Source organism: Heteronotia binoei, chromosome 1 (genome assembly GCF_032191835.1).
Source record: "Heteronotia binoei isolate CCM8104 ecotype False Entrance Well chromosome 1, APGP_CSIRO_Hbin_v1, whole genome shotgun sequence".
NCBI lineage: Eukaryota > Metazoa > Chordata > Lepidosauria > Squamata > Gekkonidae > Heteronotia > Heteronotia binoei.
The window spans coordinates 13,972,203-13,998,027 of record NC_083223.1 but is presented as its reverse complement, the minus strand read 5'-3'; the positions used below and the strand labels follow the sequence as shown (position 1 = coordinate 13,998,027).

Here is a 25,825-nt window from a genome sequence, read left to right as displayed (position 1 = left end):
CCCCCTGCTGGTCTTTGCCCGCCACCCTCCTTCCCTTCGCAGCTCCGTCACCCCCACCTGCTTCTTACTGCCATGGATGCGGCTGGCGCGGCTTCTTAGCCTTCAAAGAGCCTGCAAGAGGAGACTTTGCCCCCCCCTCACTTCCAGTTTCAGGAAGGAGGGGGAGTGAAATCTCCTCTCGTGGGCTCTTCAAAGGCTAAAAAACGGCAGCAGCCACATCCAAGGCAGTAAGGAGCAGCTGCAGCATGGGGGGGGGCAACGGAGCGCAGCGCCGTTAAAATACAGAGGGGAAGGAGGGCGGCAGGCAAGGACTAGCTACGGGGGGGAGGTACGGGCAACAAAGGGAAGGAGGACGGCGGCAGGCAAGGACCAGACTAGGTGGGGGATGGTCTTATGTCACCCTATTCCATTTTGTTGATGGGGATGCGGGAGAGTTGATGCAGTTTTGTGTACCAATAGCTTTTCAGTTTTATTGTGGATAGAAACTTTGTTTGAGGTATCAGATTGAAGTATTACCTTTAAATGGTTTTTACGGATCTTCATTCACACAGTAGGGTTTGGCTAATAATTTGCCCTAATGTCACAAATCTCTCAATTTTTAAAAGAAAATTGGAACAGGAAGCAATTTCACTTACATTAAGTGCAGCATCACAGTAGGCCTACAGCCCATGTTGACACTCCCTAGGTGTCCCTTTCTCATCAAACAAAGGCCTTTTTGCTTGACTTTATCCCCTTTTGATGGCTGAAAAATGCCAACCCTTCTTGGAAGAAATAGATGAAATGTCCACACGTTTTAGTCTGCGGTTCAAACTGGTTTTGGGACACAGGCAGTCTCGTTCACTGACTGGGACAGAAACCGTGGAAGTGGAACCCCTTAATTCTTTCAGAAACCTTCAATACTGTTAAGAATCGCATCCTTCTGGAGAAATTCACTGAGAGGTGTACTAGGAACACTGTACTATGATAGTTCTGTTCTCACTTGGAGAACAGGCTTCAGAAGGAAATAGGGTTGCCAATCCCCAGGTGGGGGCAGGGGATCCCCCGGTTTGGAGGCCCTCCCCCCGCTTCAGGGTTGTCAGAAAGCGGGGAGAGGGGAGGGAAATGTCTGCTGGGAACTCTGTTATTCCCTATGGAGATTTATTCCCATAGAAAATCATGGAGAATTGATCCGCGGGTATCTGGGGCTCTGGGGGGGCTGTTTTTTGGGGTAGAGGCACCAAATTTTCAGTATAGTATCTAGTGTCTCTCCCCAAAATACCCCCCAAGTTTCAAAAGGATTGGGCCAGGGGGTCTAATTCTACGAGCCCCAAAAGAAGGTGCCCATATCCTTCATTATTTCTTATGGAAGGAAGGCATTGAAAAGGTGTGCCGTCCCTTGAAATGTGATGGCCAGAACTCCCTTTGGAGTTCAAGTATGCTTGTCACAGCCTTGATGTTGGCTCCACCCCTAATGTCTCCTGGCTCCACCCCCAAAGTCTCCTGGCTCCACCCCCAAAGTCCCCAGATATTTCTTGAATTGGACTTGGCAACCCTAGAAGGAGAGAGAGGAACATATGGGACCAAGTGGGATAGCTATTCTGTTTTCCATGCTGTTCAGTACTTGCATATGTTCCATGAAAAAGCCCACAGGAAAAAAGCTCACAGAAAAATCCCCATGGTCATAATGTTCACAGGAAAAAAGCTCACATGGAAAAATCCCATTAGGAAAAAAGCCCTCACAGAAAAAAGCGCACACGGAAAGAAGCCCACATGAGAAAATACCATTTAAAGCATCATAGGTGTGGATAACCATTTATCTCCATTTATGCGAATGGACAGATATTACCTATATTTTATGTTGTTAATTTAGGATTAAAATATGTCATATTCTCATGCAACAATTTGTGTTGTGATTTTATCAAGTATAATTAAATAATAATTTTTCTATGTTATTAGTATATTAATTCATTACTATATAAAATTGGCCTGTATGAAGAGGGCTTTAATGCCCTTGAGTGTAAAGGTCTGGAAGGGAAAATACAGGAATTAAAAGCAATCATCAATGAACTTTCTGAAGAAGGAAAAACAATAATAATAGAAATGAAACTCTATATAGAAATATTTTTTTTTAAAAAAATAAATACTTTAAATTTATTATTTTATACTTTGTCAACATTTTTAACATTGGTATGAAGTAGTTTCTAAAGAACTGTCTAGTATTCACAGCTTTTGAACTATATGGCTTAAAATGTTCAAATAATATTATTTACTGATTTTGTTATTAAAAATTCAAACCATAAGATAATGAAACCATAAGATAACATTAAAATACGTAGATTTCTTAGCTCAATTTCCCTTTATTTGATCCCCTTATCTGAAGAAGTGTGCTTTCAGTTCATGAAAGCTTACGTTCTGAATAAAACTTTGTTGGTCTTAAAGGTGAAACTTGACTCCTGCTTTGTTCAACTGCTTCAGACCAACACGGCTGCCCACTTGGATCTATTTAACAAATACATTGTGGTACACCCAGTGACCACAACAAAATACTACCTAACCATAATAGTAAAAGCAACAATTATTGAAGAACGACAATAACTACAATAACTCAGATAGAATTCTTCATTGCAAATTAGCCAGTCTCCTTAAGTAATTAAGTTGATCTTCCACTTGCTCATATTGCTGCACAAAAGTGGCACCAATCCCCTTTTCGCACACAGCTAACTTTGCAGTCACAATCCTGTTCCCTCCGCAGCGTCTGGTTAGATTTCCCACCATCTGCGCCGAAGTTACAGGAAGTGCCGCGGCTTTTGCGTAGCAAACGTAAACTGGGTTTTAGCAGTTTACATTTGCTACGCAAAAGCCGCGGCACTTCCTGTAACTCTGGCGCAGATGGTGGGAAATCCGACTGGATGCTGCGGAGGGAACAGGATTGTGACTGTGAGGTAAGCTGTGTGCGAAAACGGTCCATGTCATGTAGTGCCTCATATTTCCTCTTTTGAACATTAGCCAGTGTTAGTTTGTGGCAACCCCAGCCCTGACGCTAGGGACTCAGATGACCCAAACTGGCACCTGCCCCCATGTCCCCTACTCATGCCTGCCCCACCACCGCACCTCCTCCCACAGGGATGGCAGGCACGGCGGCACAGCTGGGGAGTCCAGGGAGGGCTCTGGGCGAACCACGCCCCTGCTCTTGGAAGCAATCTGAGACTGCTGTTCTTTGGGCAGTTTTGGAGCACTTCCAAGAATGCACTCACAGGCATTCTCCGAGCTCGGCTTTCCTTGCAAGAGAAGTGCACCCGGCCGCACCCGACTCATCTTGCCTTCAGGTGAGAGCAGCTGAGCGGGTCTGTAGTGCTCAGCCTGCCATCCTCCAAGTCTTCTCTGGCTTCCGGGCGGGACCTGGACAGGAGCCCCAGAAGGAGAGGCATAGTTGATTAATTGGCTGCCACCAAGCTGGTACAACAGTTATAGGAAGCAGACTGCCAGCCTACTCTGCTTCTCTGGCAATGGCAGCCCCGTAGCCAGCGTCTGGAACAGGGGTCCTCAAACTACGGCCCGCGGGCCAGATGCGGCCCGCTGAGGACGTTTATGCGGCCCTCCGGGTTATGGCAAAATCAGACCGGAAGTGACGTTCGACCTAAACTCGCGTTAGCAACGCACACTTCCGGCACTGGGCTGAGGCGGCGGAGACAGAGTGTGAGGTGATACCGAGGTGAGGTGAGTTCCCAGGCCGGGGTGTGTGGTGTGGGGAAGGGAGAGAGATGCAGAAGACGGAGAACTGAGGGCCCGCGGCCTTGTACAGTAACGGCAGTCCGGCCCTCCAACAGTTTGAGGGACAGTGAACTGGCCCCCTATTTAAAAAGTTTGAGGACCCCTGGTCTGGAAGGTCAGGGGGCCTTTGATTTTTTTGGGGGGGGGCACTCAACGGCCCCAACCCATAGCCGCTCCCATGGCCACCTGACCTACCATCACACTGGCTGGTGCCCCACACAGCCAGGATTAAACTTTGTTGGCCTTAAAGGAGCCACCGGACTCAAATTTTGTTCTGTTACTTCAGACCAACACTGCTACCCACCCAAATCTGTTTCTGTTCCCAGAACAAACTCCCTACTGCCCCCCCCCACACACACTGATAACCAATTTTCAAAAACTTGAAATTGCTCTGGCAAGTATTTGGATGGGAGACCTCCTTGGATTAACAAAGTTGGAAGGGCGGGTGTGTGTGTGACAATTAAAGCAAACTACAGGATGGTCACCAGAAGCGATGGAAAGCAGAACTACCTTTAGTCCACTTATTCAGTGGGTTTTCTCCCAAGATATTGGGCTACCAACCTCCTGGTGGGACCTGGAGATCACCCAGCATTGCAACTGTTCTCTGGACCACAGAGATAATTTCCTCTGTACAGAATGACTTTGTGGGGAGGGGGATGTGGACTTTACAGGCCACTGAGCTCCCTCCCCTCCTCAGGGTCCACCAAAAATATCCAGGAATTTACCAGCCAGAGTTCTTAATTCTACGAATTAAAGCCCATATATCATAGTTCTGCTACCCAAATACAGGATAACTGTATTGAAAGCATATTGCCAGCCTCCCCCACCCCCTGGCCCAACACACATGCACACACACAAGTCCTGTTCACAAGTAACAGTGAACACACATACAGGGTGTCTTGTTATTTAAATATACATTGAGTCATTCTTTTGGTAGAAAATAGCCTTGTGGAGCTGGAGCTAAATAAATGGCTTGCTAGAGAGACCGAGGAAGGAAGGGGGGGGGGGCTTAAAAGAGGAAATGCTCTTCCCTTTTTTGTGTGCGGGGTGGAGGGAGCGAGTTTTACCTTGTGAATTGCAAAGAACATGAAGCGCTTCAGATATGCAGCAGAAGGGGAAAGTTTTGCAGTCAGATGGGAACATTTCCTTACCAGGATGTGTGTGCGCGCATGGCGGGGAAGCTTTTAGAAGCTGAAATGCTGCTAAAATTTATAGAGGCTCCCGGCAGCCTCAAGAGAGAGAGTCGCAGCCAGCTGACAACAGGCACCCGGCAGGGTCTGCTCCACAGGGTCCTAGTGCACCCCCACTCCTCGTCACCAGCGCACCAATAGCTATGAAGCAGTAGAATCCCTGCTGGGTTAAAGGGCCCACTGATCAGCTGATCGCCTGCAGCTCTTTTAATTGGGTGGGGAGGCTGGGGACTGCTTCTGCCCCTGCCCTACGCTCTTGGATGGAGCAGAGGCCCAGGGTGCTGTTTGGGGGCCCCAAGTCAGGGGGCCTCACCCAGAAGTCAGAGGGCTGTGCCCCCACAAGCCTCCTCATAGCTATGGGCCTGGGCGACGGTATAACTCTATGTAGGCTCTTTGGCCAAACTCAAAGTCCCAGAGTAAAATCCTCTATAGCAGGGTCTAAGGCCACTGGAAGCTTCTGCCAAGCCTTGACAAAGAAACCATTCCAGAAGGTCTTAAGATTTATTGGAGCGCAAGCTCCTTTAGTCGCATTACCTTGGTGGTTTCACCAGTCGTCAAAAAAAAAAAAGTTTTAAAATGCAGCAAGTAGGTTGCTTACTTCAGCCTTTAGGCAAAGAACATTCCAGTCCAGAAAATACAAATACAAAATCCAAGTTTCCCAATAAAAAAAAATAATAGTTCCAAGGTACACCTCAAGTGTTACTTTCTACTTAAGCCTCAGCTTAGCATAATGGGGAAGAAACTCCCCGTCTTTTAGCCTCTAGGGGGAACCACAAACCATAATTAGCTACACCTGATCCCCCTAGCTAAATACAAGTTGGATGAGCCAATGTGGCTAGATGGAAACGGGGATCCTTAGGGGGATGACAAGTGATCTTTAACAGCTTACAGGTGACCTGCCAGCCTCAGGGACTCCTGCTGAAGCCAATTACAGTTGGCAACCTTAGACCCTGGGTTAGTGTTTTCAGTAGTAAACACTAACCCAGGGTCTAAGGTTACCAACTGTAATTCAAAACAAGTGACTCCAGTCACTTCAGGGTCACCTTCGTCTCCTCCAAGCTCCTTGCAAGGGAAGCCGAGCTTGGAGGGAAAAAAAATGTGTCCTGCTCATCTGCTCTCACTTTCAAGATGAGAGCAGTCAGGTGGGGCACGTTCTCCTCCTTGTAAGGGAAGCCGGGCTCGGAGGAGAGCCTTGCTGACGCACCATCCAGCCACTCTCAGCTTCCCGGGTCTGTGACACAGGAAGTTGAGAGTGGCAGGGCAGGGAAGGGGTTGCCTAGCAACGTCCCGTAGATGATGTGGCACTTCAGGCCTACCTCACCTACTCCCACAAGCTGGCCATGGGCAAGCCAGGTGCTTCTGCAGTCCATCAAATTGACAAATAAATTTACACAATTATTAATTTAATTATACTTGATAAAATCACAACAAAAAATAGGTAACACCTGTTCATTCTCATAAATGGAGGTCAATGGTTATCCACAGTTATAGATATCTATGATGCTTTAAATGGTATTTTCCCATGTGGGCTTCTTTCCGTGAGGTTTTTTCTGTGTGGGCATTTTCCCATGTGAGCATTTTCCTGTGAGCATTTATGACCGTGAGATTTTTTTCTCTGAGCTTTTTTTCCTGTGGGCTTTTTTCCCAGTTACCATTTGCATAAAGGTTCTGGAAGAGATTGTCTGGTGATTTAGACTGGACCCCGCCTCAATGAGATGATTCCCAATGTTCTCCTGTTTAGTGGAAGTTTTGAACTGTTTTCTCAAGTTGGTAAAGAGCTGGCCATAGGGTAGCCACATAAATCCAGGGCAACTGTTTGCTAGCATAGTATAAAAGGTATGGAAGCAAAGACAAACTCATACACTGGTAAATTATTTTTGTTAGTACTAATGTTGACAACTTTAATATACACCGTGTTTCATAATTGCAACGACAGGTCCATATAGCACCGTTAACAAGGGTCATTAAACTGCCTATGATAAGAATAGAAAGACGGAAGAGACAGATGTGCCCTCAAAGTAGTTGGTAATCAAGACCGTGACTGAAAGCCAAACAAATAAATGAATGTTCAGAATGTTCATATCTTACCATTCTACTGAACCAGTCTGGACTGTCTCTGAGAAAACGCCTTCCTGGCATGCAGAAAAGCCCTACTGGATCAAAGCCATTACCTTTAATTTTCTGCAGCTCTTTCTCAACCACAAAGTTTCACCAAGAAATCAGCTGGGTTTGCTTACTCATTCAGTGAACAGTGGTCATCGTTTTGTATAACCTCCTCCGACCTGAGGCTGTGGAATTGCTCAAACAAAACCCAGAATTAGCAAAATGGGTAAGAATACCAAGTGGCCTTCCACATCTGTGAAGCAGATTTCATATGTAAAACCCAACAGTAATGGGATTTATTTTGTCCACACAGCTTGTACCATTGAAAGAGTCTGACTTGGAAATATATGATTGCCATTAGCTCACGTTGGTTGTTTTGGGGATTGAAAGACGTCGGTAATGTGTCGACACAAGAAATCAGACACAGAAACACTGTTATCGTAAAGCAAACAATTCAAGAAGTGAAGTCCAATTTTTGAACCAAGTCATGTCTAGCTTGTAAGAGTTCCACAGATGGGTATATGAAACGCCGAGGTTTGTGACAAAACATCGTCCGCTTCTGCTGAATCTGAAATGTCCTTATTAAGTAAAACGGTGCAGAAGAGGAGGATAGTGTGTAGAGGGAAAGTAAGCATGGTGGGATGTTAAGAACGTAGCAAAGCACAGAAACTGAAAGGTATTGGGGGTGTCGTAAATCCAGCTGCAGGGGTCAGGTCCAAGTCTTCTTCTGACGTCCCAGGGGCTGGCTGGAAAGTGAATCTCTGCAGGAGACTCACAAAGAAGAGGAAGAGCTCCATTTTGGCAAGGTTCTCTCCAGCACATGTTCGCCGACCTGTGAGAATGAATACGATACAGGGAAGCCCTGTTTATTGAGCTTCTCTATCATACTTTTCTACCGTTTCCCCCATAGAATGATGCCCAAAGTAATTTACCATAAAACACAAGAAAGTAAACATGAAATTTACTGTACATACGAACACCATGATTAAGGGTACTGAGGAAGAACACTAATCTTGAATGAAAAATTGAGAAATGGCCAGCTGGGATGATGTACTTCCCCGGAAAGGGATTTTGGAACATGATCTGTTAGTTAAACCCACAGTGATTAAAATAAAAGGAGTTACCTGCAGAGAAAGGCAGGAAGGCATCTCTCTTGACAAACTTTCCTTCGGAATCAAGGAAGTGCTCAGGATAGAACTGAAAGGGTTTCTCCCACTCAGATTCGTCATACAGCACAGAGTACAGCGATGGAATGATTTGTGTTCCCTGAAAAGGCAAATCGATGAGTTATTGAAGAAAATGAAGGAGGCCCATCAAGTACATCAGCTATCCTTCAGACAAAGAAAATGCCATCTTACTAACAGAGTTATGTGAGAATTCAAATGCAACGAAAGGAAAATAAAACTTTGACTTGGATGGACAATGTTCTAAGAGTTGGGAACATTTTGGCACAATCCAGGAAAAGTCCATATTGTTTCCATAAGGCAAATCTATGGGATGTAGAAGAACTTCATTAACTGGATCTCTTATTCCATGAAAGTAAACATTAGTTGCAAAACATTTACAAGTATCCCGCTGAGCAATGAATGTAAAGCAAAGGACGATCACCTTTGGAATGAAGTAGCCTCCAAGCGTGACATCTACGGTGGTGGCATGTGGAATGCTAATAGGCACAATATTAGCGAACCTCTGAACTTCGTGAATCACAGCATCCGTGTAGGGCAGTTTTGCTCGGTGCTCTATCCATGGCTGAGCTGATCCGATCACCTTTGTTATTTCTTCTTGCACTTTCTCTGAGAAAACAGAACATTTCCCCCCCCCCCAATGAATTAAATTTCTCTTTCCGATTTTGAATTATTCCCTAAATATACAGCAGCCATCTTAATTAGTGTGATTGGATCTTGGTTTCTGCTCTTGAAAAAGTGCCTCCAATCAGGGATCCAGTAACAGAGGGGACCTTCCTATTCAGCCTTGGACTGTGATATCCAAGAGACCTTGAGAGGGAGAGAAAAAGACGGTGGAACCCACTTGGAAGTTTTGAATTTGGGGAAGGAGGACTTCTAGTGGAATAGTTCAGGGAGTATTGATTTCTCCCTGGGAATCTGAGGTGGGAACAGCAGAGTTATCTCTTGGAGGGCGATGTTTTTCTTCACAATCACAATAAGTACAACTTTTTTTCGTCTGCATTGGTCCATCCCCTACCGCAACGAAACTGAGACACTCTGGTGTATTATGAAGTACTTCCTCTGCCATCATGTTTGGCCACCAAAAGATTATTGCAAACCTTGACTGAAAAACAGAACGCTCCTTCTATCTGAGATGGTCATCCTCTTTTTCTGAATGCTCAGCTTCAGGGGGATGCGCATGGAGCAGAGAGGGAGGTACATTTTCATTCAGAAGTCACAATTCAAACAACAACCAGAGGAAGAAAGGGGATGCAGGATGAAATCTGATTATGGAGGGGTATGCAGACTGCAAAACAACCAGAGAGCCATTTACTTTACAGAAAATTATTTGAATCGTGGGCACTGGTGAAATCAAAGAGGTATTATCTATTCTTTAAGCCAGCCTTTGGGGGGGAAACTCTGTATTTTATCTATATGCACATAGATGGAAACTGGAAGGGACAGTAGTGGATTGCTGGTGAGGACAACCCCCCCACCACCTCTGAGTAAGTTTTCTCCTAGATTTCCTTTTTTTTAAGTTGCTGAAATCTTCTCCATTGCCAGTCGTGATTATGATGATGATGATATTGGATTTATATCCCGCCCTCCACTCCGGAGAGTCTCAGAGTGGCTCACAATCTCCTTTCCCTTCCTCCCCCACAACAGATACCCCGTGAGGTAGGTGAAGATATTGGATTTATATCCCGCCCTCCACTCCGAAGAGTCTCAGAGCGGCTCACAATCTCCTTTACCTTCCTCCCCCCCCAACAGACACCCTGTGAGGTAGATGAAGATATTGGATTTATATCCCGCCCTCCACTCCGAAGAGTCTCAGAGTGGCTCACAATCTCCTTTCCCTTCCTCCCCCACAACAGACACCCTGTGAGGTAGATGAAGATATTGGATTTATATCCTGCCCTCCACTCCGAAGAGTCTCAGAGCGGCTCACAATCTCCTTTCCCTTCCTCCCCCACAACAGATACCCCGTGAGGTAGGTGAAGATATTGGATTTATATCCCGCCCTCCACTCCGAAGAGTCTCAGAGCGGCTCACAATCTCCTTTACCTTCCTCCCCCACAACAGACACCCTGTGAGGTAGATGAAGATATTGGATTTATATCCCGCCCTCCACTCCGAAGAGTCTCAGAGTGGCTCACAATCTCCTTTCCCTTCCTCCCCCACAACAGACACCCTGTGAGGTAGATGAAGATATTGGATTTATATCCTGCCCTCCACTCCGAAGAGTCTCAGAGCGGCTCACAATCTCCTTTACCTTCCTCCCCCACAACAGACACTCTGTGAGGTAGATGAAGATATTGGATTTATATCCCGCCCTCCACTCCGAAGAGTCTCAGAGCGGCTCACAATCTCCTTTCCCTTCCTCCCCCGCAACAGACACCCTGTGAGGTAGATGAAGATGTTGGATTTATATCCCGCCCTCCACTCCGAAGAGTCTCAGAGCGGCTCACAATCTCCTTTACCTTCCTCCCCTACAACAGACACCCTGTGAGGTGGGTGAGGCTGGGGAGGACTCTCACAGCAGCTGCCCTTTCAAGGACAACCTCTGCCAGAGCTATGACTGACCCAAGGCCATTCCAGCAGGTGCAAGTGGAGGAGTGGGGAATCAAACCCGGTTCTCCCAGATAAGAGTCCACGCACTTAACCGCTACACCAAACTGGCTCTCATTTGCAATGTCTAGTTTGGACTCAAGAGAGTGAGAGTGAATGGTTACTCTTTATCCATGATTGGGATCTTGTGGAAAGGCACAACAGATGAAACTTAAGAAGAGAATTCAACCCTCCCCTTCTGAAACATTACACCAGACGGGGAAAACCAGGAAGTGTAACTCACTGGCGTTTCTTGTTGTCCCTTATTTAGGTAGCATCCAAAGACAACCTGAGGGTTCTTTACATTCTTACCACTATGCATAACTGGAATCCAGATATCCTAGAATAATGGAAACCAGCCAGTGGAAAGGACTTACTCTGAATTTCAGGGTATTTCGTCATCAGCAACAGGCCCCAACGCAAGGTAGCTGAAGTGGTCTCCATGCCAGCAGCAAATAAGTTCTCAGCAAGAAGTTTTAGGTTTTCATTATGGAAAAATTGATAGCTCTGGTTCTTGTTCTTTTCCTAGGACACAAGATGGAAGAAAGCATTCTTTTCGTGAGCAGAGGGCTCCGACTGCAGTACTGCAGCTTTATCACTCTTCGCCATGGGGCTCTCTTCCTGCTTAGAATAGAGTTGTAGAAATTCAGCTACCACAGTAAAATGAAACAGCGTCTTAGGTTGGAGTATAAGCAATATTCCAATAAAATAAGATAAATTATATCTATTCTATCAAGCAAACAAGACCAAATCTTGTCACAGCAGAGAAGATGCAAAAAGCCGGCTCTCATAAACATAGCTGAATGGGCATTCATTCCAGAAAGAGTAAAGGCTCTGACGAGACCAGGAGGTCTTCTGTTACAAATGAAGAAATGAACTGTGGTGAAACTCCCTTTTGAGTTGAAAACGTGTCATTGTTTTTCTTTTCTCTCTGAAAGGGCAAGAAGCAGTGCCGGAAGATTTTTAAGGCCAAACCTTTTGCCCAGTTACTGTATGGAGCGCCTTTAAATGTATCCCCACACCAATCTCATGGGCAGGCATTAGAAACAGTTCAATCCAAGTTTTTAAGATGTATTTTACAGGTCCCTCCTGGTGTCTCTAATTCTCTGATTCGCTTGTAAACTGGCAGGGTTACTTTAAAGGCTTGTCTATGGACTGTTGTTATCTTGTATTGGTTTACATTAGCATCTAAGTCTACTGGTTTGGCAAGCTTAATTTTGAGGAATCCCACGACACCATTGGCAGGGATCCCATTGGCGTTAGGAAGATGAGATTACTGAATTTATACGATGAAAATGCCCAGCTCTTGGGAAGTCCCTCAGAGGAGCTGTCAGGAGCTGGGTCCAGCAGCAGACCCAATAGAGGAGGCATTTGGAATTCAGAACGCTTTCCAGCCGCAGCCAGGCTGCTCAGTCTTCCAGTTCAAGAGATGCCACAGAGCCTGGAACCTCTGTCTTCCTTGGCTTCTTCTGAACTAGGAGATCATAGAAAAAGGAGAGAGCGTGTGACACCTTTAGAGAGAAGATGAAGCACTTGGCTGATTGCTCAGCAATGATCAGTGTTTACCTCTTGCTGTTGGATTAGAAAAGTATCTATAAGGTTTCTCTGGTCGTTCACATCCAGTTCTTTGAGGTGTTCTATGAAGGTGGTCTGTATGAAGGCAAAAAATTCATCTCTGTTCTTACGGATAGCCTTGCGAGCACCAGAAAGAAAACCCAGGACAGGGAATATGTTGTATAGCTAAAATGATAAAACACGAGAAGGGAAAAGATCAAGAAATTCCCAAATTCCAACTGCTGAGGCATAAATTTCAGTGGTGTTTTGAAAATCTTCCGTGACACTGTACCACCCAAACCTTCCCACTGGTTTCCAAGCACTGCAGTGTTAAGGGTTACCAGGCTGTGCAACCACTGGGAGATTAGGAATGGGGTTAAGGGGGGTAGGTTGCTGCCATTGCATGCACTTTGACATCGCTTCCAGGAAAAACCTCAAGTGACATCACTCTATGTGCGACATCAACATCTTTTAAAATCTTTCTCCCACTACTCTTTCGTGCAGTAACAAGCAACACAGGTTGCCTGAGGTGCTGGCGACAATTAAAGTGGTACAGCTCTGAAAGGACTCTTCCATATATTTTCCTAAAAAATTTCAAATAACTTGCAAGTTTCTCCGAGCAAGTTTTGTATCTGCTATAAAGTCTTGAGTTTGTGCTGTGAATCATTAAAGGCATGGATATGTCCATAGTTCTGCCTGTACTGCTTATACAGGTATTTCAAACATTTTAAAACCAAATTTAAAATAGTTTACCATGACTGAGGGACTTCCCAAGAGCCGGGCGTTTTCATCGTATAAATTCAGTAATCTCATAAACGTGGGATCTTCATATTCATATCGCTTGCCGAGTAAAATGGTCACTATAATATTGGCGGTGGCAGAGTTCATGATTGTGGTAGTCTCAAATGGTTTTCCTATAGAACAAATATTACAATGAAACCGGGACATTATGGAATCAACATCAATATTACTTGTGCCTCCTTGGTGAAATAAAGTGAATTAATCAATTATTCTTGAATTAATCAAGAAACAGCTGCAAACAACCCAGGCCACTCACTCAAGAAATACACTGTGGCTGCGTTAAGTACGCCCCCTTTAGTCGGCTGCAATCCCTCCTATTGGTCTCTCCAGGATCCTTCATTTGCATTTCCTGGAAGAAATGCCTCATGTCCTGATTGGCTGATTCTAAGAGAACGGCCAATTGGAATGTAGGCATCAGGATCCTGGAGAGCAATGGAAGCAGGCTTCAAGCTCAGACCTACTAACAGTGAACACAGCAATTACTTAACAAGTGTAGTAACAGTGAACACAACAAATACAGAATACTTGGCTAGCATTTTTCATCCATTCTATGCTGGCATAGAATGCTTGGCAGTGTGCAGAAGGAGAATTCTAGTTTGGACCACGTCAAAGTAATGCATAGCTACAAAGCCAACAAACTGTTGTGTGCTGCCTCTTTAAGAGGCTATCTGAGAAGTCCTCAGAGCTATCAGAAGACTAGGAGGGACTCTGCGACCAATTTTCCACTCACCCTACACCGCTCTGACGTTCCTCATTTCAACACGGCGTCCTTCCAATTTTCTACTATCTGTCCTGAGGCTTCAGCCTGTGTTGCCGTTTTTGCGTGGCAAAGAGAAACTGGTTTTTAGTGGTTTCTCTTTGCCACACAAAAACCATGACGCAGGCTGAAGCTCCGGGGCAGATAGTCGGAAATCGGAAGGATGCCATGCTGAAAAGAGGAACGTCAGAGTGGCGTAGGGTGAGCGTGGAATTGATGTGCTCCTCTTCTCAGTTTCTCTACAAGCAGAGCGCTGCAAGGCCTACTAAGAATATGAAAAACGAGGTCAGGTCAACCCTGGCCTAGAGCTCAAGAAATAGATTAGGCAAGTATTGTTATACCTTATGCCAACCGCCAAGTTTCCGGTCCTACAATTACTGTTAATAAAAAGACATTCAGCCAAATGGAGCTGGGTGTCATTTGCTCCACTACACAAAACTCACCTTCAAAAGATTCAAACTTCTGGATTAGGAAATGGCACTCCTCAATGATCTTGTCTTCTATGGTCTTCTTGCCCATTCCATAGTCCCTTAACGTGCTTATTGCAAACCGCCTCATCACTTTCCAGTTCTCACCATTAGAAAGAATGACACCTGGAGGGAAACATATATTATCAGGGCTTTTTTTTGTAGCAGGATCTCCTTTGCATATTAGGCCACACACCCCTGATGTAGCCAATCCTCCTGGAGTTTGCAAAAAAGAGCCTTGTCAGCTCGTGGAGGATTGGCTACATCAGAGTGTCAAGTCTGATGTTTCAATAACGAGTCCTTGTTGATAAAAGTTTCAAGTTTATTGTAACATGTTGCAAGACTAGTCGACAGAGATTGAGAGAACTGGCGAGCATATACAGAGGGCAAACATTTAAGGTACAGATCAGAGGAATTCCTATGGGGGGAGGTATTCTTAAGCGAGCACATTCACACATCGTTGTTACTTTATCGTTCTCAGGCCTGGCTGGCCTTGGGCACTTCCTTGGTACCCATTATCTGTGAGAAGGCACAGTAATCTTTTTCTCATAGCTAGTTGCAGGGCATTGCTACATAACAAAGGGAAGGAGGGGGGGTAGGGAGAGGTTGAGCTAGCAGCACTTGAATACAGTATGGTTTTTACCCAGGAGCCATTTCCTGAACCAAAGTTTGAGCCAGCATTTAAATCTATACTACTAAAGCACAACTCAGACTTGACACAGAGAGGTGTGGCCTAATATGCAAAGGAGCTCTTGCTAGCGTTCCACCCCTGCTCATCTTATGGAAACCCCTTAAAGCTCTGAAGGTAAGAGACAAAGAGAAGTGTTTCGCCGTAGTCTGCCTCTGCATAGAAACCCTGGACTACCTTCCAAGATCTGATGAGATTGGGCTAGCCTGTACAAGTGGCCTTGAACTGTAAGAGCACTACAGAAAATATTTAAGAAACGCTAAATGTTTCATCATTTGGAAAAAAGTGAAAGAGCTGCATGAGGGAAGTCCTCATATGATGAAGGAATGAATCCCCTGCCACTTTTGTTTGTGTTCAGGGGCATAGGCGTAAACTATGAGGGGGCTCAGGGACTCGAGCCCCCTCCAATTTTTTCCGGAGGGGGCTGAGCCCCCCCCCCCCCCCCCGGGCAATCAGTACAGAACTTGGGGGCTCAGCAACCAATGTCAGGCATAGTGACAAACTCCTTTGAGTTTAGATTTTCAAGAAGGAGAGATAATGATCTTCAAAGGAATGTGAAGCAGTAAAGCTTCCCCCCCCCCCCCCGTGTTTTTTCCTCTGGGCTGCGAAGAAGAAAGTCAGAGGTGTAATGATCTTTTTCACCTTCTTACAAATGCTAATTGAGCTACAGAGCAGACAATGGATAGATAAATAAACATCCCCCTTCTCTACCCTCCCAGGAAACATAGGTCTTCGTGATGTAATTGATCTGTTCAGTGGAGAACAAGGAAAAAATCTGTGTCAGCTACTACCAGAATTAGCTAAACTTATCAGAATAGGCCTTAATATACCTGTTTCCCCCTGCACGCCAGAAAGATCATTCTCATGCCTTCGTAGAATAAAGAGTTTTCTACGGTCAAGCATGGAACAGGATAGGCTCAATCACTTGGCTCTTCTTCATGGACATAAACCTATTTCTCAGGAAATTGATCTTAATGTTATAGCTAATGAGTTCATTCAAAGAGCATCTATTAGAAAGAACACATCCAGTGTCAGTTAAGTACAGGGGTTTTTGAATAGCTGTACCTTAACAGATGTGTTGTACTTAGATGAAGCAATCTTTAAGGTTTGCCACAATCTTTAAGGTTTGCCACAAATCATGTAGCACATGGCAACTACTGGGGTGGGGAGGTGGGATGTGGCAGGAGAGGATGCTTATGGGAGCAGAAGGGGTAACAGGGGATTGCCCCCCAAGGTCGGAATAAAGAGTCGGACACAATACATCGGAATAAAATTGGGCCACTTTATTAACTTAACAGTGTAAACAGCAGTGGCCAGGGCTAGGGGTCACCGCGACCGCTCCCCTGCCATTAACGGGCGAGAGACCCAGCCCCCCCGGCCGGAGCTGAGCAACTCAGCTCCCTCCAGGCAGGCCCAGCAGGGAGACCCGCACCAGAGGGCCCAAACCCAGACGCACATCTCGCCAGAAAGGCACCCTCTAGCCGAGCCTCCTGGACAGTCTGCATTCTCCAAACCCAAGGTTGATCATGCCAGACCCCAAATTCCCCAAAAGGGGGATGCTTCGCAGTCCTCCCCTAGCCGCATAGTGTCCTAAACCCCCAAAACCTGCCAACTAAAGTGACCACCTATTTAAAGGCATCATCCCTGAGCCAATTCCACAATCCACTGTAGTGCTATGCAGAGTAGGCAAAAAACACACCCCAGCAACAGCCAAACAGCTGGAGCGTAAAAAATCCCTACCCGGCTCCTCAAATGAGGCAACCAGCAAAGCCTACATAACATACATGGCGGGCGGGAGGGCCGATCGACGTCCAAGTGCCTGGAAGGGAGCGCAGAGCCAGCCGTTAACACGGCTATGCTCCGCCCCCCCGAATTGCGCGCCCAAATGGGCAAATTCCTCCTCCTCCTCCCAGGGAGGCAAACGGAGCAAAAGCAGCCTAGCAGCTACGCTGCAGGCTGCACGCTCTAGATTGCCCCCCAAGGTCGGATTAAAGAGTCGGACACAATACATTGGAATAAAATTGGGCCACTTTATTAACTTAACAGTGTAAACAGCAAGGGCAACCCACCAGCGGCCTGGCCAGGGCTAGGGGTCACCGCGACCGCTCCCCTGCCATTAACGGGCGAGAGACCCAGCCCCCCGGCCGGAGCTGAGCAACTCAGCTCCGTCCAGGCAGGCCCAGCAGGGAGACCCGCACCAGAGGGCCCAAACCCAGACGCACGTCTCGCCGGAAAGGCACCCTCTAGCCGAGCCTCCTGGACAGTCTGCATTCTCCAAACCTGGGTCTCCAAACCCAAGGTTGATCATGCCAGACCCCAAATTCCCCAAAAGGGGGATGCTTCGCAATCCTCCCCTAGCCACATAGTGTCCTAAACCCCAAAAACCTGCCACTACTAAGGCCAAGTCTCTACTTAGGGCTTAGCGCCCACCGGGAGGCCCAAAGCCACCCACAACCCTTGCTGCAAATCTCTCAGGAAAAGCATATTACCCTTTTCCGAGAGATGGACCCCATCCCCTCTGTAGAGGCCAGGACATCTTACCAAGATATCCGGATGGGGCAAATAGTGGCCCAAACCCCTTTCCAGCAGCTTTTTAATTTCCTTATTGGCCTTATATCTAGCCCTTTCTATAGCTGCGGGGTCCAAAGCACAACGCCACACCATGCGGGGCAGCATGGCTGACCACACTAAGGTGGTCCCCGGCCATCGCTCCCGAATGTGCTGGAAATCGTCATGGGCTTGCCACACTAAGGCCTTGCCCTTCAACAGCCCCAGATCGTTACCTCCCAGGTGAACAATTAAGATCTGAGGAGGAGGACCCGCTCTATCATCAAACAATAAAGGCAGCAAGCCCGGCCACTGAGGGCCCCGGTGCCCCTGCCATTCGATAACGGCATGCTGGCTGAGTCCCAGCTGAGAGCCGACCGCAGTTCTCCGTGCTTGATGAGCGGCCCAAAACACGTGACTATGGCCGCAGATGAGGACTCGTCTCCAGCTCCTCTGGCCAGGAACAGCAGAATCTAAAGAGAAAAAAAACAGTTAGACACAAACAGAACCAATAACGTTCCTACCAAAGTTACTCACGGCCCAATAAAAGGACGTACATAGGCCTTGTAGGCCAATGAACGCCACCGACCCAGCCTCTGAAAAGAAGTAGCAGCATGCACCCTAAAGTCTTCAAACTACTGCACGGCCCGTTCATAAGACTTCCGCGTGCTAGGCGCAATGGCTAGACCTATCGCTCCGCAGGCTTTGGCTCTCCAATCATCCATAGCTCCTGGGGCCTTGGCACCGGCACTCCGTCTGCCTCTGGGGCCAGCTGACGAAATCTCTCCATCTGTTTACGAGATAGAGCGTCAGCCACCCCATTACTTACCCCAGGAACATGCTTGGCTAAAAACGAAATATTAAGCCGCAAACAATGCAGAGCGAAGGCCCTCACCAATCTCATAACCCGCCCAGATTTGGATGAGAGGGAATTAATGACGTGGACCACTGCCATATTATCACACCAAAAGTGAACGGTGTGATTGGCCATATCCTTCCCCCACAGCCAAAACGCAACTAAGATGGGAAAGAACTCGAGAAACGTGAGATCCCGGTTCACCCCTACTCTTGCCCAGGAATCGGGCCAGCTATCCGCGCACCAATGTCCACGGAAAAAAACACCAAAGCCCAAGGAACCAGCAGCATCAGACATGACTTAGAGCTCAGCCTCAAGCCTCAGATCCTCCCTCCAAAAGGAGACTCCGTTAAAAGAGTCCAAAAATTCCCGCCAAACCCTCAAATCATCCCTAATGCTGCAGGTAACTCTAGTTCTATGCTGAGGCAGGCGCAGCCCTGCCATAGCATCACACAGCCTTCTAAGAAAAGCCCTACCAGGAGCGACAACTTTGCAAGCAAAGTTGAGGTGCCCTACTAACTGCTGCAATTCCAGCAGAGTAACCTTCTTCTTAAGAAGGAAGGTACAAATCCTAGCCCTCAACTCCTCTATCTTCTGAGGTGGAACCCTACACAATTGTGCTACAGTATCGATTTCTATGCCCAAGAAGGTCAGCCTCTGGGCCGGACCTTCAGTCTTCTCAGGAGCTAAGGGAACCCCAAGCTCATCTGCCAGCTCGGCAAAACCAGCCAGCAGCTGCCCACAACGCCCCGTTCCCTGGGGCCCCACAAAGAGGTAGTAATCCAAATAATGAACAACCTCCTGCAAACCCACTTTTTCCCGCACAGCCCATTCCAAAAATGTGCTGAAACGTTCGAAAGCGGAACATGACACAGAGCAGCCCATTGGGAATGCTCTATCCATGTAAAATTGGCCCTCAAAAGAAAATCCTAAAAGCTCAAAATCATCGGGGTGAACAGGCAGAAGACGAAACGCCGACTAAATATCACATTTTGCCAATTCCGCCCCCACCCCACAACGCCTAACCACGGCAATTGCCTGGTCAAAACTGGTGTACCTGACAGAGCATAAGTGTTCTGGAATTCTATCATTCACCGACCCGCCCCTGGGAAAAGACAAATGGTGAATCAAACGAAATTCACCAGGCGTCTTTTTAGGCACCACACCCAAAGGAGATACTCTAAGAGTACTTTCTGGAGGATGTAAAAAGGGGCCCAAAATCCTCCCCTCAGCCAGCTCCTTAGCAATTTTGTCCCTAACGACCTGTTCCAAACCTTGAACTGACTTAAGGTTTCCAGACATAAACTGAACTCGAGACCCCTGAAAAGGAATCCTAAAACCAAACTTAAAACCCTCTAACAAGTATAAAAGGTCAGCCCTCCGAGGATACCTTGCCAACCACTGCTCAAGAGGTCCCACCTTTATCGGGCTGGGCCCCTTTCTTGGCCGGAAAGCTCCCTCCGCTCCCTCTGGGCTTCTTAGCATTCCTACGCCCCTGGGCTTTAGGGCAATCATCAAAGGAGTGGGCTCCCCTACACATGGGGCACTCGTGCCTAAACTGGCACGCTGCCCGATTACATACCCCGCGGGCTCCGAATTCCCAGCAGAGCGAGCGGGGTTGAACCGCCTGCCCCGCTGTACCACGGGGAGAATTTGATGAAGCAGAAGCAGAGGTGGACAACTTATTTACTAAGTGACTACTATCAGATTGCTCCCCCAGATTGGGCCTAGCCGGGGACATCACCTGCAGCCAAAGCTGCTGATGGATCCGATCCCATTGAAGAGACGGATACAGGGCGGCCCTCATCCGGAATTCCTGGTCATATTGCAGCCAGGCTGGACCACTAAAGGCAGTATAGCCTTTATAGATAATATCCAGGTACTGGAACAATGACGCCGCTCGCCACGGCTGTGCCCTGGCAATCACCCCGGCATAAATACAGAACCCAGGAAGCCAATTTGCCCAAGTCCTGTCCACCTTCCTCTTTTTCAACTTCTCCTTCTCCTTATCATCTAAATCTTCTTTATCCTTTTTTTTTCTAGCTCACGATACAGGAGGGAAAATATGTCTACATATTCCCCTTTTAAAATCTTCTCCCTGGTGGCTGGTAGCAGATGGTCCCCTAGCGGCAAAGCAACTTCCCCAAAGGGCAAGGCTGCAAAAGGCACCATCCCATATGGAGAAGGTGCCCCCATAACAGAACCCGCCAAATTCATCTGCCCTGTAGCTGGACACGTCCAAGGCATACCCTGCCCACCTGGCCACGCCCAGTTTATCGGTATTCCTGCTCCAGGAGATGCAGGCACCCCTGAAGTACCCCGCCCGGCCGCTGCAGCAGGCCCCCAAGGCCAAGCCTGTCCAGACCCCATTTGCCAATTATCACCAAACCTACCTCCAAATCCAGCAGGCATCAGTGGCAAGCCGCCGCCAGACGTTCCAGCCGCCGCCGAACCCGCATCCGGAGCACATGGACCAACATCCCAGCCAGGCACGACTCCACCAGACCTGCCCTCAAGCATAGACAGCCTGGTGAGAATATTAGCCTGCCTCGCCTGTTTGGATTGCTTTCTGCCTACCCCCCCACTTAGAGGAGGGACACCCGCTACCTGCTCCAGCGCCCTTAACCTGTTTAAAATATTAGCGTCCACCGCTGCATCACCCTCCTCATCCGAGGAAGATGATGGGGGAGGTGGTCTCTTAGGAGGTATCTTAGATGGCCTAGGCGCAGGCTTCTTACCTTTGGATTTACCTGAACCCTTACCCCCAGCCATATTGCCACAGAAATATGAACAACAATTACCTCAGTAACCCTAAGATGGCCGCCACACACCCCACCAAAGAGGCGACTTAAAATGGCCACCCAACTGTCAAACTTAAAGAGACAAAATGGCTCCCCTACCTAACCACTAAAGATAGGCTCAAAATGGCTGCCAATATCTCTGAATGCCTTCCCTCCCTCCAATAGAGGGATAAAATGGCTACCTGATCTTCTGCCCATCAACAAGCCCCAAAATGGCCGCCAATGCGATAAAATGGCCACCTGATCTTTTGCCCAGCAACAAGTCCCAAAATGGCCACCAATGCTAATGACGCCTAACCAGGCACAAAGCAGGGGCTTAAAATGGCCGCCACCAGTTATTCTCCCCAGAGACAGCAGTAAAAGGAACCAGCATTGGCCCCTTGTCAGCAGCTGGGGGGAGGAGAAGCTGACAAGAGCCTAAAAATGGGATTTGCTGGGGCTCAAGCTGAGGTTTCCCACACGTTCCCACCTGAACCCCTTATAGCTGGTAATATGCTAAATCTCAATGACCGAGATGCTCCCAGCAGGCTCTGACAGTTCATGAAGCCCTGCTGCCACCCAGCCGACGTCCACCTCCCTGGGAAGGGTCAGAGTCACCCACCCCAGCTGCCCCTCGATCCCCCAAGCCTGCGGCCACGTAGAAACCCTGAAGCTCAAGCCTAATTAGCCAACTTCACAAGCCCCAAACACTCAGCCGGCTCCTAGTAACGAGCAATGTCCCACGATGCTCTCACAGCCGCCGCCAAAGCCCCCATCATGGTGACGCCACCGACGCACCACCGATCCCTCTACCCAGCAAAGCCTTCATAAAAGAAAGCCCCGCAGAGCCAGCCAGCCGCACTGCCGATCACCCGACCACACAGAGCCTTCAAAAGAAGCCCAACCGAGCCGGCCAGCAGCACTCCGATCGACGTTGAAGTGCCTGGAAGGGAGCGCAGAGCCAGCCATTAACACGGCTATGCTCCGCCCCCCGAATTGCGCGCCCAAACGGGCGAACTCCTCCTCCTCCCAGGGAGGCAAACGGAGCAAAAGCAGCCTAGCAGCTACGCTGCAGGCTGCACGCTTTAGATTGGGAGAATATTTGATTGTACTATAATTTCTAAAAGTAATTTCTAAAGAAACAGTATGCGTTGTTAATTAAAAGTTAAAGTTGTATTTCAGCTGTCTGAGAATCATTTGTTGAAGCCAAATGTGTTTTGCAAGTTGAACCTAAAGAGCAGAAATTTACCATGCACAGGAATGCAGTCATTTCCCATAAACTGAATCATGTGATTTTCATTAATGATTTGTTCTGAATACCTGTGTTTTTAAGGAGGAATTTCTAAGCGGTGTTCTAAGAGGCCAAGGTATATAAAATCCTAGCTGGTATGGGGCCAATGTCAAGCATGGAAGTTTCAAATAACCAAGTACTTATTTGATACAAAGTCTTAGTTTATTGATAATCCATTGTGGCTCCGAGGTGAAACACTTTGGAAGTGATACACAGTATTGCAAATCATAAGGTTTTAAGGATTACATCAAAGCATTCCGTGGTGATATCTCACAGACATAACATGAACGTGTGAATTACTACAAACTATGCAATGGCCTATCTTTTGTGGTTAATAACTTCCCTTGGTCTCAAGCATTCTTCTTTACAGATGATGGTTACAGTGTTGAGACCTTTCAGGGAGGCGCCTGCTATCAAAGCATTACATTCCTACATTTGCTACTCAAAGGTGAGAAAGAGAAAAGGGAGGTGAGAAGAAAGGCGAACTACTTAGCTTTGATATGCAATTACATGGGAAAGCATTCTATAGGAAGAATCCAACTTATCATTGAATACTGAGTGTAAAACACATGCTTGACAGCGGTTTTCTAAGAGGGCAAGGTATATAAAATCGTAGCTGGTATGAGGCCATGGGCCCTGTTCTGAATTGCCTCAAAATGTGTTTGTACTCACTTTATAGGATAGGAGTTTGAAGTGAGAAGAACATTGCCACTAACTCTGAACTTCGTACATTGCTCAGAAATTGAATGCCCAGAAACTGTTTTGTATTCTGTCGTGGGTCATAGACCCATGAATTTATCAAACAAAGGTATCTGATGCCATAGTTTTGTCAATTTCAGTACAATGGTACCCTTATTAATGAGGCAGAAACAAGATACCTGTAAGTGAACATCCAGGGAAACATAAAATGTTCCCCTAAAGCTTTTCTGTATTGCCTTTTACTGTCAAATTTGTGACCACTGGTTTGTCCTATGCACATGATATGTATATTTGCAGATCTTAAAGTGACTATTGTAAAAGTGAATTTCAAAAACAGGACACAGAAAGAGACCTGTGAGATACCACTATAACCACTGGCCAACTCCCATCTTTTCCTGGGTTTGGCCTGGTCCATGGGCATTGTTGGGGGGATGCTCCCTAAATTTATGGGGAGGAAGCTTCTCCATAAATTCATAGGTAGTGATAATGGAGGCCCCTCCCTGTGATGTCACTGGCTCCTCCCTATGATGTCACTGGATCAAATGCCTCTGGCTGGTCCCCAGCCCCCCCCCCCCGGGAAATTGAAAAGTCTACGCCCCTGTCCAGGAGTAGTTTTGTAGAAAAAAAGGTGCAGGAGCTCAGTAGCATATCTCATTTGCATATGCCACATCCCCTGGAGTGTGGCATATGCAAATGACATATGTTAATGAGAGGATCAAAGAGAAAGAAAATTTAAGAAGAGAGAAAAAGAAAGCAGATAGGGAAGGGAGGGGAAGAATCAGAGCTGGCGCTTGGGAGTTGGCGAACTAGTCAACAGCCTAGGGCACCAGATCCCACAGGGGCGCCTCGCCACCACCCTCCCTCCCATCCTGGCGTTGGAAGCCAGCGCCGTGCTCCACTTGCCTTGCCGCTGCCACCCTCCTCCCTTCCCCCTTCCTTCACTGCATTGGAAGCCAGCGCTGCGCTCCACTCGCCTTGCTGCTGCCAAGCCTAGGCTGGTTCTTACCAGCTTAATTGGGACTGCGCGCAGCTTCTAAGCCTTTGAAGGGCCCATGATAGGAGAATTCACTCCCCCTCACTTCTGGTTCCAGGAAGGAGGGGGAGCGAACTCTCCTCCCGGCACATCCCCCTGCAGGCACATTGAAGCTGGTAAGGACCAGCCTCGGCGGGGGCAATGGCAATGGGCAGGTGCGGCCTGGCTTGTAGTGCCGCAATGGAGGGAGGGCGGGGGGGGGGGTAAAGATCAGCCTGGGAGGGCTGGGCAACAGAGGCTTTGGAAGCCTCGGCATGATGGGGGGTGCCCGCTGTCTTCCCGCTCTTGCTGAGGCTTTGCAAGCCTCGGCTAGGTGGGGGGGCTGCCCAACTCTCTTCTGCTTCAAAGCGGGAGAGGGCCGAGAATAGGTGGCCCATACACGATTCGCACAGCCTGATGATGTCATCAGGCCACACACGCTCTTGTGTGCTCAAGTTTATAAAAAAAAGGAAGTGTACGGGGGGCAAATTTCGGCCTGGGGCGCTGGAAACCTCAGCATCGGGCCTGAGAAAAATTAATGAAGGAAGGAAGGAATAGAGGGGAAGCGGGGTGTAGGGGAAACTTTTAAAAGTGCAGTGTCCTTTTACTTTTCCTGATTTCTGTGGGTGGTTGGATTTCTTGGGGTTAGGATGAAGGTTGTTGAGGGGGGGGCGGGTTGGTTAAGTTGTATTGTTAAAGTCATTTTTTTTTAGTGTTTTAAAAGAATCCTCTGCTTTGTTGCTTCTGTTGGTTTGCTGTTCTTTTTTTCTTCTGTTTCTGTTTCCTGGGGGTGGTTTGGCCTAATTTTTATTGTTAAAAGTTCAGTTTTGAAGAGTTGGATTTCTCAGTTGGATTTGGTAGGATCTGTTGGTGTTGGTGTTACTGATGCCCCTTTTTCCTTGTTCTGGTTCTTGGGGTGGGGGGTGGTTTGGTTTGGCCTGTATTTTTTGTTAAAAGTTAAGTATTTAAGAGGTTTCTTGGTTGGATTTGTTGCTGTTGCTTGTCCTGTTGTCTCTTCTTCCTTGTTCTGGTTCTTGGGAGGGGGGGGGTGTTTGGTTTGGCCTGATTTTCAAGAAGGAGTTAAGTTTTTAAGTTGTTGAGTCAAGTTTTGGGTTTTTAAAATTTTCTCTGGTTGGTGTGAGGGAGTTGGTGGGTGGGTTGTGTGGGGTGGGTTAGACTGGTTCCCTTTCCTGTTGTTATAGAATTTTTTTGGAATCTGAGGGTGTTTTTGGTTTGACTAGGACCAGTAAATAGGCTGCCCCACTACTAAGGGTGTTTTAAAGAATTGTGTGTATTCAAATTTTAAAAAAAAACTTAATCCAGTTTAGGGCTTTAGCATTTTTTAAACTCAACTAGGCCAGATAGGGGCAATTTTAAAAGATTGCAGTTTTTTTCAAAAAGGCAGAGTGACTAGGCCAGATCAGGCTCCCTTTTAAAGAGACTAGGGTTGCGATGCAGCTTGCTTTCAGCTACTGAAAGCCAGTGCATCCTTTGATTTCCATAGGGTAAACTCACAGCTTGTCTCTAGTCATAGGGGACACCTGATTTCTAGTATGC

At 47.3% G+C, this 25,825-nt stretch overlaps 1 protein-coding gene across 1 annotated transcript in view; it reads right to left on the bottom strand.

The window, feature by feature from the left end:
* Positions 1–6,801: 6,801 nt before the first annotated feature.
* The window catches only part of LOC132566201 (cytochrome P450 2K6-like), a 31,386-nt gene continuing 12,362 nt past the window's right edge, over positions 6,802–25,825 (bottom strand). The window contains exons 3-9 of the mRNA XM_060230990.1: positions 14,372–14,521; positions 13,124–13,284; positions 12,383–12,556; positions 11,194–11,341; positions 8,652–8,836; positions 8,168–8,309; positions 6,802–7,875 (exon numbers count right to left, since the gene is read on the bottom strand). Coding sequence (XP_060086973.1) covers positions 7,688–7,875; positions 8,168–8,309; positions 8,652–8,836; positions 11,194–11,341; positions 12,383–12,556; positions 13,124–13,284; positions 14,372–14,521 — 1,148 coding nt within the window. The 3' untranslated portion in view covers positions 6,802–7,687. The remainder of the gene's footprint in view (positions 7,876–8,167; positions 8,310–8,651; positions 8,837–11,193; positions 11,342–12,382; positions 12,557–13,123; positions 13,285–14,371; positions 14,522–25,825) is intronic.